We start from the raw sequence: 12,229 nt of genomic DNA on the forward strand, positions 1-12,229 counted from the left end.
GAGATGATATTGAATTTCAGAAAACATTTTTAGAGTGGAACAATGAGAGTGCCTTTTAATACACTCTTCTGATAATGTTTTTAAGGATGAACATTATTTTTCATCTACAGAGAGCTTTGACACAAAAATAGGATGGTTGTTTCACAAGATGCAAAAGAATCTAAGAAAGAAAAGAACTTACATGAATTTGAGTCTCTGTAATTCTTGACTGGTTAGGACTTCTGTTCCGCTCTGCATTAGAGAAGAGGTCTCCAGATGAAAGATCTACAATCCGTGAGTGAAGTTTCTGTAAAATAATTTACACAGCAGTTGATGACAAAAACGAAAAACAGAAATGTTAGGATTACTTCCAATTGACTCTTCTTCCAAATGAATAACTGCAGTGGTTCATATGATAAAATGGTAGTTGCTTGGATATATCAAAAATGATTACAATATTAATAAGGTTTGGGATGAATCAATTCTCATTATATGTACTATTTTGTCAGAAAATCTTTGTATTTTTAAAATTAGCTTTATTGCCTGACTTCAGCAAGTTGGCAGCAAGCTTGATGATAAGCCCAAATTTCTTTGTTTGTTCAGTTTATTGAACAAAATTGTTTGCTAACCTATTACAGCCATTATATCCATCTTTCTATTTATACAAGTGAAAAAGTTCAAATAGAGTTTCAAACAGCCATAGTCAAGGGGCAAATATTACTGGTAAAGTCACTGTGACATAGAGTCATAGAGTCATAGCGTACAGCATGGAAACAGACCCTTCGGTCCAACTTGTCCATGCCGACCAGATATCCAAACCCAATCTCGTCCCACCTGCCAGCACCTGGCTCATATCCCTCCAAACCCTTCCTATTCATATACCCATCCAGATGCCTTTTAAATGTTGCGATTGTACCAGCCTCCACCATTTCCTCTGGCAGCTCATTCCATACACGTACCAACCTCTGAGTGAAAAAGTTGCCCCTTAGGTCTCTTTTATTATCTTTCCCTTCTCACCCTAAATCTATGCCCTCTTCTTCTGGACGCCCGAATCCCAGAGAAAATACTTTTTCTATTATTCCTATCCATGCCCCTCATGGTTTTATAAGCCTCTATAAAGTCACCCCTCAGCCTCCGATGCTCCAGGGAAAGCAGCCCTAGCCTATTCAACCTCTCCATATAGCTCAAATCCCCCAAACCCGGCAACATCCTTGTAAATCTTTCAAGTTTCACAACATCTTGCCAATAGGACGGAGACCAGAATTGCACACAATATTCCAACAGTTCCAACAGACATATTTTTCCAGACATTAGTAAATTAATTATAAATTATATTTTAAAATCATTCATATCAAATTATTACTATTTAAGGAAAATATTGTTGAAGAAAGAGGACTGACTTATCATTAGTTTATTATGGAAAAATCATTACAGAAGAGTAAGTGTGCAATGTGTGAAGTGTAAAGGACTAATTTTTCCTAAACACCTTTTGACTACATTCTTGTAATTATTATATATTTCATTTTCACATTGTTTAATAGCTTGAAAAATTTTGCTAAATGGGGATGAAATAAATAAATGACTGGAATATAAATCTAGCCTTTTCATTCATACAATATAATGTTAATTTCCAAGTTGCTTTCAGTTACACTACACAAATTTAAACAATACTTAAATTTTACACACATTAAATGAATAATAATGATGAAAGCATTTTCAGTGACTAATGTGATCACCACTCACATGATACGGAAAAATCTTGACAGTACTAAATTTAGGAACCAATATATAAATGTTATTTTCAGACCCACAGGCAAATTTGAACATCACCTTCCTTCATAGCGTCTCCTTCTAAAGAGTTCTAACTCAAAGTCATTAATGTCATCCGTTAAAGATAATTAAAATGAATAGAAAATAATTGCACTTGGGATCTGGAGACTCAGAATCTGGGGCATTAATATTTGCATGTTATTTGATTATATACTCAATTCCTCAGTTCAACAGCACTCAAGGGGCTGGTAAACCAATGCTAATTTACTGCTAGTAATCTGTGTACTAATTACCAATGTTTTCTGCCTGTATTTTTCCACATATTTGTTACTTTAGCTATAGTAAAAGCAAGGTTTTTCTAAATATTGATATTGCAGTACTGAACAAACATTGAATTACTGCAGCACAGCTACATGCTTGAACAGGTTTTATGGGTTTTATTACTAGCTTTGCTGCATATGACAGCAAACTGTAATTAGTTGGTTTGAAATTTTGCATGAACAGCATTATTTTTACCAAAGATATTTGCTTTAAAAATCTACTGCAGTTTATCAACTGCTGTCCAACAATCATAGAATCAGAAATGTATTTGGTGCAGGGGGAGGCCATTTTGCCCATTGTGTTCTGCACTGGTTCTCCAAATGAATGTTATGATTTAGTGTCATTCTCCTGCCTTTTCCCCAGAACCTTGCATGGTGTTGCTTTACAAATAATTATCTAATAATCTCCTGAATGACTCAACTGAATTGATTTCCACCAGGTAATGCATTCCAGGCTCTAACTACATGTTGGGTGGGAACATTTTCTTTGTACCGTATTTATCTTCTGCAAATTACCTTAAATCTGTGCCCCCCATGTACTCAATCCTTTTAAGACTGGGAACAATTTCTCATTATCTACTTTATCTAGACCCATCCTGATTTTGAAAACTCCAATTACATTTCCTTTTAGCCTTTCCTCTCCAAGGTAAACAGTTTCAACATGTTCAGTCTCTCTTCTTAGCTTTACAGTTTCTTATCCTTGAAACCATGCTTATAAATCTCTTCTGTATTATTTTCAGCGTCTTCAAAGTTTCTAAAGTGTGGAGCTCAGAAATATTGAATCATTGAAATAGCAAAAGTGATTTTGCCAATATATTCAGCAACGTTTTCAGGCAAGGCTTATGATGAACATAGCAATTTTCATTTGACTACATCTTGCTTTGCTGTGAAGCATTGAGAGCTTCTGCACTATACCTTGGGAGAGTCGCATCTTGAAATTATTTCATTTAAAAACTATGCTAGAATTGGGATATTTTGAAAATTGATGCAGTCAAAGTATGGTCATCCAACATACAGCAAGCATTTTTTTCAGTTAACATTTTAAAATTATTTTCCTTCAGTTCATATTAATCACACACCTGCAATGCATGAATGAAGTGAATAAGTAATTGAGTGAGAAAATAATTATTGAGATACCAAGACAAAAATAAAAATTGAACATTAAATCTAAACATTAATCACAATTTTAAGCCTAAGCTCTAACAACTCTCAGTGTGCTGTATCTTTAGGTGTCAGGATTCTCAAAGGAACAATATATTTACACAAAACTCTCCCTCAAACCATCAACTTTCAAGGATTTGGAGTTTTTATTTTGTTTTTTCAGAGGCTTCTTTTGGCAGTGTCTTTTTGAGCGTAAAGAGATTCCGTCAAAATTACATTTTCTCCACATATTCCTGGAATGAGTTTGAAGTTTGAAAACCAATTCACATCTACAGTTCAATCACTGACTACTGCCACTAAGTGTTCCACTGCTATTACTAGACTTGCCCTCCTAAAGATCTGTGATAAAGAATTTCAACTGTATTCACAGCACCTCATTGAATCCTTTAAACTAAAAAGAAAATCAATAAAATGTTTCATTACCTGGGAGATGCCAACATAATGAAAATTCCAAATGCTTCTGCATATATATAATAGCAAATTTACTGGTTTGTGTCTCACTCCAAGACCCAAGGTCAATAGGCCTAGGTTGATTCGAATTGAACAAATAAATATTCGGACAGATGCCTCTTCTTCTGTCTGCTACTGTTTTGCTATTTCTATGCCAGCTATCATCACAATAATTCCATAGATATCAATCCTTCACCCCTTCTTTATACTGTCACCGCCCAGCGCTCTTAGTAGCCACAGCCAAGGTGTACCTAATGTTTGCATGTTGGTGACTCAAAGCTATTTCAGCAGTAAAGGAATGCATGGGTCCATTCAATAATTACAGAACATGTTTATCTAAATATACAGCAACTGAGAGCGAGGCATTTCCCCTCTCACTGTTGCATATGCAGATAAACAAGAGTTTGAACCTCACCATGTGGTAGGTTTGTTTCCAGCATTTTCTTATGACTGGATCTACAGGCCTTTTTGATCAACTGTGATAGAGGAAGTAGTTTATGGCATGTTAGCAACTCATTCTAGGTTAATGGTATATTAGTCCATAAAATAACATTGTTTGAGAGCCTGGGTTCTGAAGCGCAGGAGCAACGTACTACTCGATTTTGATTTTCAAATGTTAAGAAAGCACTTTTATAGTTTCACTGCAGATTTGTTCAGAGAGTGGTGAGGGGTCTTTGGAGACTTGTTTTGTTTACATTCATATAATGAGGTTCTTAAAAACCTTTAAGATGAACAGCTCAACACTGAAACCCTGGAAAGTAAAGGCTGGTGGAAACAAAGGACACAAATCTATGGTAATGCAAAGAATAATAAGGATCAACTGATGAAAACAGGCAGAGGGTTTGCTATTCCTGATGAAGGGCTTATGTCTGAAATGCCGATTCTCCTGCTCCTTGGATGCTGCCTGACCTGCTGTGCTTTTTCCAGCACCACACTCTTGACTCTGATCTCCAGCATCTGCAGTCCTCACTTTCTCCGACAGAGTCTGCTATTGTCATCTTTTACAGGTGCATGGAAATCACAGTTGTAAAGACAACTTTTATTTTTCATTATGTGGTCTTCAAAATGGCAAACGATAGTGGTTTAAACCAGGGGACTGTGATAAGAAGATGCTGCAATTTCAAAAATGAGATACCAAAACTCATCTTGAGTTCTATCTATAATGGTGGCTTGTTCAAGCACAGGGGTGGGAGATAGTAGGGGACAGGGAGTGGATGTTAGTCATCTTGGCTTCATGGGAAAGTGTTCTGAACAGTTTTGTTCACTGACAGATCTTTGACTAGTCTTCCATCCTGGGCCAGTTGTGTCTGTGTGTTCAGGACTGCTCAACATTCGAAAAACTTCTTGAATGATTCCTGGGTGAGTTGTTGCAGTTTTTGTGTTTGAAGAAACATCTAGCTTGTGAAAAAAGAAAGCACCTACATATCTCTCTCAATTTCTCTCTCTACCTCACTTTCGAGTGGAAAAGTGTAAGAAAATCCAGGGAAGCTGGCTACTCTACTCTCTTTGGGGAGAAAGTGAGGACTGCAGATGCTGGAGAAGGGCTGAAGAAGGGCTTATGCCCGAAACGTCGATTCTCCTGTTCCTTGGATGCTGCCTGACCTGCTGCGCTTTTCCAGCAACACATTTTCAGCTTTCTACTCTACTCTCTTTGTAGATTCCTGAAAGGGAAACTGGCAAAATCAAAGATGCTGAAAGGGTAAACACTCAGAATTGGCGTGTCCACAATTTCATGTTCTCATCCAAGAGTCAAAATGAACCAAAAGGGAACGGAGGAAAAACATTGCATTGTTGTCCATAATCCAGACCAGTACCAGAATTGCGTGCTTCAGTGAATTTTATATTTGTGTCTTGTCATGTCTCGGTATGACCTTTTGTATATATAAGGATTTTGTTGATAATTATAAGTTTGCAGCTTGTTCTTCTTTGCAGTTATCAGATAAGAAAAATAATTTGCAATAAATAGCTGTTTTCTTGTTAAGTACAGAAAACAGGTGAATGTTTTCTATCAAACCTGGTTTGTCAGTCAAGTAAACTGGGAACTTTTAAACTATTTTTTTCACAATGTGATAACTCCAGAAATAGTGGGGAATTATTACTAGCACACTTCCCCAGTCAGTCATGACACAACACTGATTCTTGGCAACTACAGCTGCAGAAGACATCGAGCTGGTTGACCAGTCCTGTCCTATTAGAACTCAAGCAATGGCACTTGTGTTAACTAACTGGGTATGCCCATGAGTAGCTTCAGGTAGTTGGGAATAGGAAACAGTAGGGATTAAGGTACAAAGTATAGCTATGAAAGTTTCTGTCAGACTTAAAGCTGTCATGCATAATATAGCATCAGCATCATCCACTGTAAACCAAACTTAATTCCCAATTGTAGATGTATGCAGCTAGTTCAGTCCAATTAAGTACTATTTAATTAATTTGTTGTCAAATATTCCAACCAATGTGTGCTGATTACAGACTCACATTTCAACTCATCTGTTCAGTGCTTGCGGCTGGAATGAGGGAAGCTGCTGAGCTCCCCTAAGTGATCACATAGGATAACCACATAGCTGAACTGTGCCAAAGTGACCAATTCAATTGAAACCTCTTTTTTAAAATGTTGAATTACCAACATAATTATGTAGTGCCAGTCAGTATTTATGAATGAATTTGTGCTGGTAGCTATAGCAAACGTGTTTCCTTTATGCAATACCATTTAGAAGTCAAATTCAAATAGGGCGAGGGGACAAGCTGCTCACTACCAGTATCACTAGGAATGAGAGGCATATATGGTTTTAATAACACTCTAAACTGTGCCTTGAAATTTCCGGTACCCAAAACAAACTAAGGCAGTGAAGAAGCGAAATACTATGTGAGCACTCTTGAGCGTCAGTAGCAGTATCATATCCACTGCCCAGTGAGTAACTCAAACTCCTGTTTTCACACTCAAGCCACAATGATAATTGGACACTTGATGATAAATAACAACCAGCCTCCCTGCAGCGAGCAGGTTAACATAACTGATAATCTAATGGTTGATTTGCTTCCCCATGGGAAGAGAATCTCCCAGCAGACAGAGCATCTCCAGAAGATGAGGAGAGAGACCTGCATAGCAATGAAGCAGTATCAGACAAGTCAACTGGAAGAGGATGTAAACAGCAAATTGGACAATCCAAGTGGTGACAGACAGTTTCGAACAGGAGTAACAGAATGGTTGCTTGTCACTGGACTAGAATTGTGTCCCACGTATTGGTGGTGGTACAGCTGGTAATTCAGGTTGGAGTCACTAATGACATTTGATGTAGACACTGATGAGTGTTGGCAAACCAATACTCAACAGTTTGCAGGAAGGTAGCCCTCAGTTTCTGCATAGGTTGGTGATATTGCTGTACAGGCTTATTGGAAATCTCAAATCTAACCTACTGACTGACGAATGGAATCTGGGAGCATGGAGGGACAATCCAATTGGTAGCAGCTTCCTTGGGAATGACCATGCGCCAGAAGTGTAGAATTGTGGGTGTTCACTCGATACAGAAATTAGTTAGACAAACAGATATGTAGCAGAGTACAGAGGTATCTAGCAAGCTGAAAGGTACATGGAGTGGGGAGGGTAAACTTGGCTTGGCCTGCAGGGTTAAAACAATGAATTTTAAGCTTCATTCAGAACTACTCAAACAGAGGAGACATGAAACTTTTAAATAAATCAAATGAAATAATCACGATAATGTATGCACAAGTAGAGAATTGCTGGGTCATGGTCACTGGACACAGGTGCAGTAGCAATATGATTCGTCTGACAATGTAAAGCCTTTATCATACTGGAGGCTTGTCCAGCCTTCTAATTCAACACTGATAATTGTAATCGTCTTGCATCATTCATGGTTAGGTGACAAATGTAGTGCAAAATGTATAAAAATATAAAGAAACCTTTGTTCACTGAACTGTCTCTCTTGGACTGTATCCCCATATGAGTATGGCAGAATAATGCCTTCCTCTTTTTGGATCCTTAAACCTGAGTATTGCTTGAAACATTGCAACAATTAACCATGGATCACTATCTATAATATAGTGATACTTGCCCTAGTACCTAACTTGAAATTTCTGAAATGACCATTGATATCACTACCACCTTGTCAAAATATAAGATCTGCAATTTGCAGCTGTATACTTGAGATTTTAATTCTAATGGATAAGGTTCTCTCTTATTAACCTCTTTGTGGGTAGCTCTTTGATTTCTTGCTTTTCTGAAATAATGTCCTACTTTAGGCTACTGTGTGACTGATAAAGTATTCACTTTTAATAACTGGACACTGGCTCTGCCTTTAAGGATTTTTTTGCTCCAAATGCCTGACAGGACTGATAGTGCCAGTGCCTGTACTAATCGCTGTACTGTGTCATATGTGACTTTTGTAGTTTTTGCCTCAAGAACTGAATGGATTTTCATTGCCTATGCAGCTGATCATCTTCTATTAGGATTGATCTGTCTTACTTCAGTACTGCTGTTTCACTTCCATCTGAATGGCTTTCTCTAGAGTCATATCTTCCTTTGACTATAATCAACTTGACAAAGACTCAATAATTCTGATAACATTCTGCCTCTTGTGAATTCTGACTTTAAATCACCATAGTCACATTTTCCACAAATATGTGGAAATCATTAATGAAATGATCTATAGATTCCTGGATACTGCCATCATCCATTAAGTCTTGCTGTTTCATGAAATTTATTAGTTGAAGTTGAAGTAATTGTCAAAGGCTATCAGCAGCTCTTTGAGAGTATCTGTTGCTTCTTTTCTCCCTCGTTAAGCTATATCATCATCAGCCATACCCATGTAGTAACTTGTTTTGTTTGTGATCTAGTATCTAACTGGGAAGGTATTCTGGATCTTAATAAGTGTTTGCTCCAAGATCTCGAAATTTTGCATTCTATTTGCCCACCTCTGAAATTAATTCCTCCTGGCATTGTTATTTCTGATGACAGATCTCCATGTGGTTAAATGTTTTCTTTTGTTATAATGATATTTTGCAGTAGTCACAATGCTGCCATTCTGTGCTATTGTACTGTAATGTTTCCTTGCATTTTGCAGCCAAATGCAGAATTCTTGCCTTTTTACAGTGAAAATGGAGGATTCCCATTGTTCATGGCTTGAATGCAGAACTGCCACTTTTAGTGACTAAAATGAATGGTATCTGCATTTTCTCCAGCTTCATAGAATGATTCCTGTTTCTTTAGACTTTTTACTGCATGAATTTAACTGCTTATAGCTTCAATAAATGACTTGGAGATACTGGCGTTGGACTGGGGTGTACAAAGTTAAAATTCACACAACACCAGGTGACAGTCCAACAGGTTTAATTGGAAGCTCTAGCTTTTGGAGCATTACTCCTTCATCAGGTGGTTGTGAAATCACCTGATGAAGGAACGCCGCTCCGAAAGCTAGAGCTTCCAATTAAACCTAAGGGACCATAGCCTGGTGTTGTGTGATTTTTAACTCAATAAATGACATCCAACATATGCAGCTTCAAGTGTTGAGTCTCGCTTCTTTAACTGTTCTGTTCTGAATAAATCCCTGACTTCTTTGGCTCTAATGACAATTCCTGGTTCTTTCGTGGTGTTTTTAAGGATGATCTTTGCTCCCTGTGTTTTAAATAAATACTTCCTGCTTTAAAGTGGTTTAATGAAGGAACACTAACTTTTTCTGTAGCCTTAATAAAAACTCAATGTCCTTTTTCCATGGGACAATCGCTACTGAGGTTTACTATCTGACCATTCAATGCTTCAACTCTGACTTTACTACATCCCTGGGTCTGTGAGCTCAGTTAAACTAACAATTGTGAGCCTTGATTTTATTTACTATATAGTGCCTTATATCACCCCTCACTATGGTTGATGTGAGCTTTAAATACTTTCGTTACATTTCACTCCCCAACCTGTAACATAGCTCTTTTCAAACTTTCCCTTGCCCACTAGGGATTTTATCTTTACTCATAGCGTCATAGAGATGTACAGCTGTCTAATACTCCTGGAGCCGCTGATGGAATGTCATCAGGGTCAATGCTTGGATGAGAAAAGTGAATGTACTACAGCCAACAAAAATTGATGAGGAAGCATATGTTGAGGGCTACACAGGAGATTGTAGAGGTACTAGGCAAAAAAGCTTGGCAGATGGAATACAACGTGGGAAAATGACAAGTCATGCACTTTGGCAAGGGTTGAGTATTATTTAAGTAGAGAAAGACTACAGGAGGTGACTGAAAGGGCCTTTGGGAGTCCTCAACCATTAAACATGAAAATAAACAAGCATCCAAATTCAGTGGTTAATGGAGTAGTCAAATGGAATGTGGGTCTTAATTTCATATGGAATGGAGTATAAAAGTAGGCATGTTTTGCTCCAACTATATGAAACACTAGTTGGATCAGAGCTATGAAGAGTTTTGGGCCCCATATTTAAAGATATATTGGAACTGGAAGGAGTTGAGAGAAAGTTCACTAGGCTAATACCTGGTATGGAGGGACTGTCCACTGAGAAGAGGTTCAGTAGGTGGGGCCTGGACTCATTTGAATTTTGAAAAATGAGAAGCAATCTTATTGAAACATACAAGATTATGAGAGATTTGCCAGGGTAGATGAGGAAAGGTTGTTTTCTCTTTAGGGACACTCTAGGTAGAAGCAGATGGCAGAATCTCAGAATAAAGAGTCATACATACAAGACTGAGGAATTTCTTCTCTCAGAGGGCAGTGAATCTGTGGCTTTTCTTTACACCACAGAGCGCTGCTGAAGCTGTCTTCTTAAGAATATTCAAGGCACAGACAGATTTTTAAATCAGTAAAGAAATTAAGCATTAGAGGGAAAAGTCAGGAAAGTGGAGTTAAGGATTCAGATCAGCAGGATCTTATTGAATGGCACAGCAGAACTTAATGTGCTGAATGGCCTATTTCTGCTCCTACATCTTATGGTCTTGAATCAAATGTATTTTTTACACCGTTCTTAAATGTTCAGCTCTTCCCTGCTGCTGACTGTCTGTAAACAGCATGCAAATTTGTGCTGAGCCTGAAGTTGCTCAAAACGTTTCAAACCACTACAAGTAGGTTGCATGAGGGGGTCCTTAAAAATGGTTACACTTGAAACATCAACTTCTCCACCTCCAGATGCTGCCTGGTTTGCTGTGTTCTACCAGCCTCCTGCCTGTCTACTTTGGATTCCAGTATCTGCAGTGCTTTTGTGTCCCTATCCAAGTTGGTTGTATGAAACAACGAAATGAAATCCACACTGCCACTCATGATGTTGCATGTGTAGCTAAAACATGTCCTGCACTTACCATGTGGGGTGGCGGGGTGGAGAGAGAGAGAGAGAGAGAGAGAGAGAGAGAGAGAGAGAGAGAGAGAGAGAGAGAGAGAGAGATGTACAGGGTGTATTTGGGCAAGTGTCTTAGAGGAAAAGAACACTTATGCTCATAGAGATGTGCAGCATGGAAACAGACCCTTCTGTCCAACTCATCAATGCTGACCAGACACCTCAACTTAATCTAGTCCCACTTGCCAGCACCCAACTCATTTCCCTCCAAACTCTTCCTAATCATATACCAATCCAGATGCCTTTTAAATGTTGCAATTGCACCAGCCACCACCACTTCCTCTGGCAGCTCGTTCCACACACATACCACCCTTTGTGTGAAAAAGTTGCCCTTTAGATCTTTTTTATATCTTTCCCCTCTCACCCTAACCTATGCCCTCTAGTTCTGGACTCCCCCACCCCAGGGAAAACACTTTGTCTATTTATCCTATCCATGACCTTCATGATTTTATGAACCTCTATAAGGTCACCCCTCAAGGGAAAACAGCCCTAGCCTGTTCAGCTTCTCTCTCTGTAGCTTCAATTCCCCAACCCTTGCAACATTCTTGTAAATCTTTTCTGATCCCTTTCATGTTTCACAACATCTTTCCAATAGGGAGGAGACCAGAATTGCACACAATATTCCAACAGTAGCCTAACCAATGTCCTGTACAGCCACAATATGACCTTCCAACTCCTGTACTCAATGCTCTGACCAATAAAGGAAGCATACCAAATGTTTTCTTCACTATCCTATGTACCCGTGACTCTACTTTCAAGAAGCTATGAATCTGCACTTCAAGATTTCATTGGTCAGCAACGCTCCCCAGGATCTTACCATTAAGTGGACAAGCCCTGCGAAGATTTGATTTCCCAAAATGCAGCACCTTGCATTTATCTAAATTAAACTCCATCTGCTACTCCTCAGCCCATTAGCCCATCTGATCAAGATTCCATTGTAATCTGAGGTAACTTTCTTCACTGTCCATTACATCTCCAATTTTGGTGTCATCTACAAACTTACTAACTATGCCTCGTATGCTCACATGCAAATCATTTATATAAATGATGAACAGTACTGGACCCAGCACTTATCCTTGTGGCACTCCACTGGTCATATGCCTCCAGTCTGAAAAGCAACCCTCCACAACCATCCCGTCTTCAACTTCGAGCCAGTTCTATATCCAAATGACTAGATCTCCCTGTATTCTGTGAGATCTAACA

At 38.5% G+C, this 12,229-nt stretch overlaps 1 protein-coding gene across 10 annotated transcripts in view; it reads right to left on the reverse strand.

Moving 5' to 3' along the window:
* nckap5l (NCK-associated protein 5-like) overlaps positions 1-12,229 on the reverse strand; it is a 753,060-nt gene that overhangs the window by 117,083 nt on the left and 623,748 nt on the right. For all 10 annotated transcript variants that reach the window (XM_072579642.1, XM_072579644.1, XM_072579641.1 and 7 more), the window contains one exon: positions 182-286. In XM_072579642.1, the coding sequence (XP_072435743.1) occupies positions 182-286 (105 nt within the window). The remainder of the gene's footprint in view (positions 1-181; positions 287-12,229) is intronic.

Source organism: Chiloscyllium punctatum, chromosome 10 (assembly GCF_047496795.1).
Source record: "Chiloscyllium punctatum isolate Juve2018m chromosome 10, sChiPun1.3, whole genome shotgun sequence".
NCBI lineage: Eukaryota > Metazoa > Chordata > Chondrichthyes > Orectolobiformes > Hemiscylliidae > Chiloscyllium > Chiloscyllium punctatum.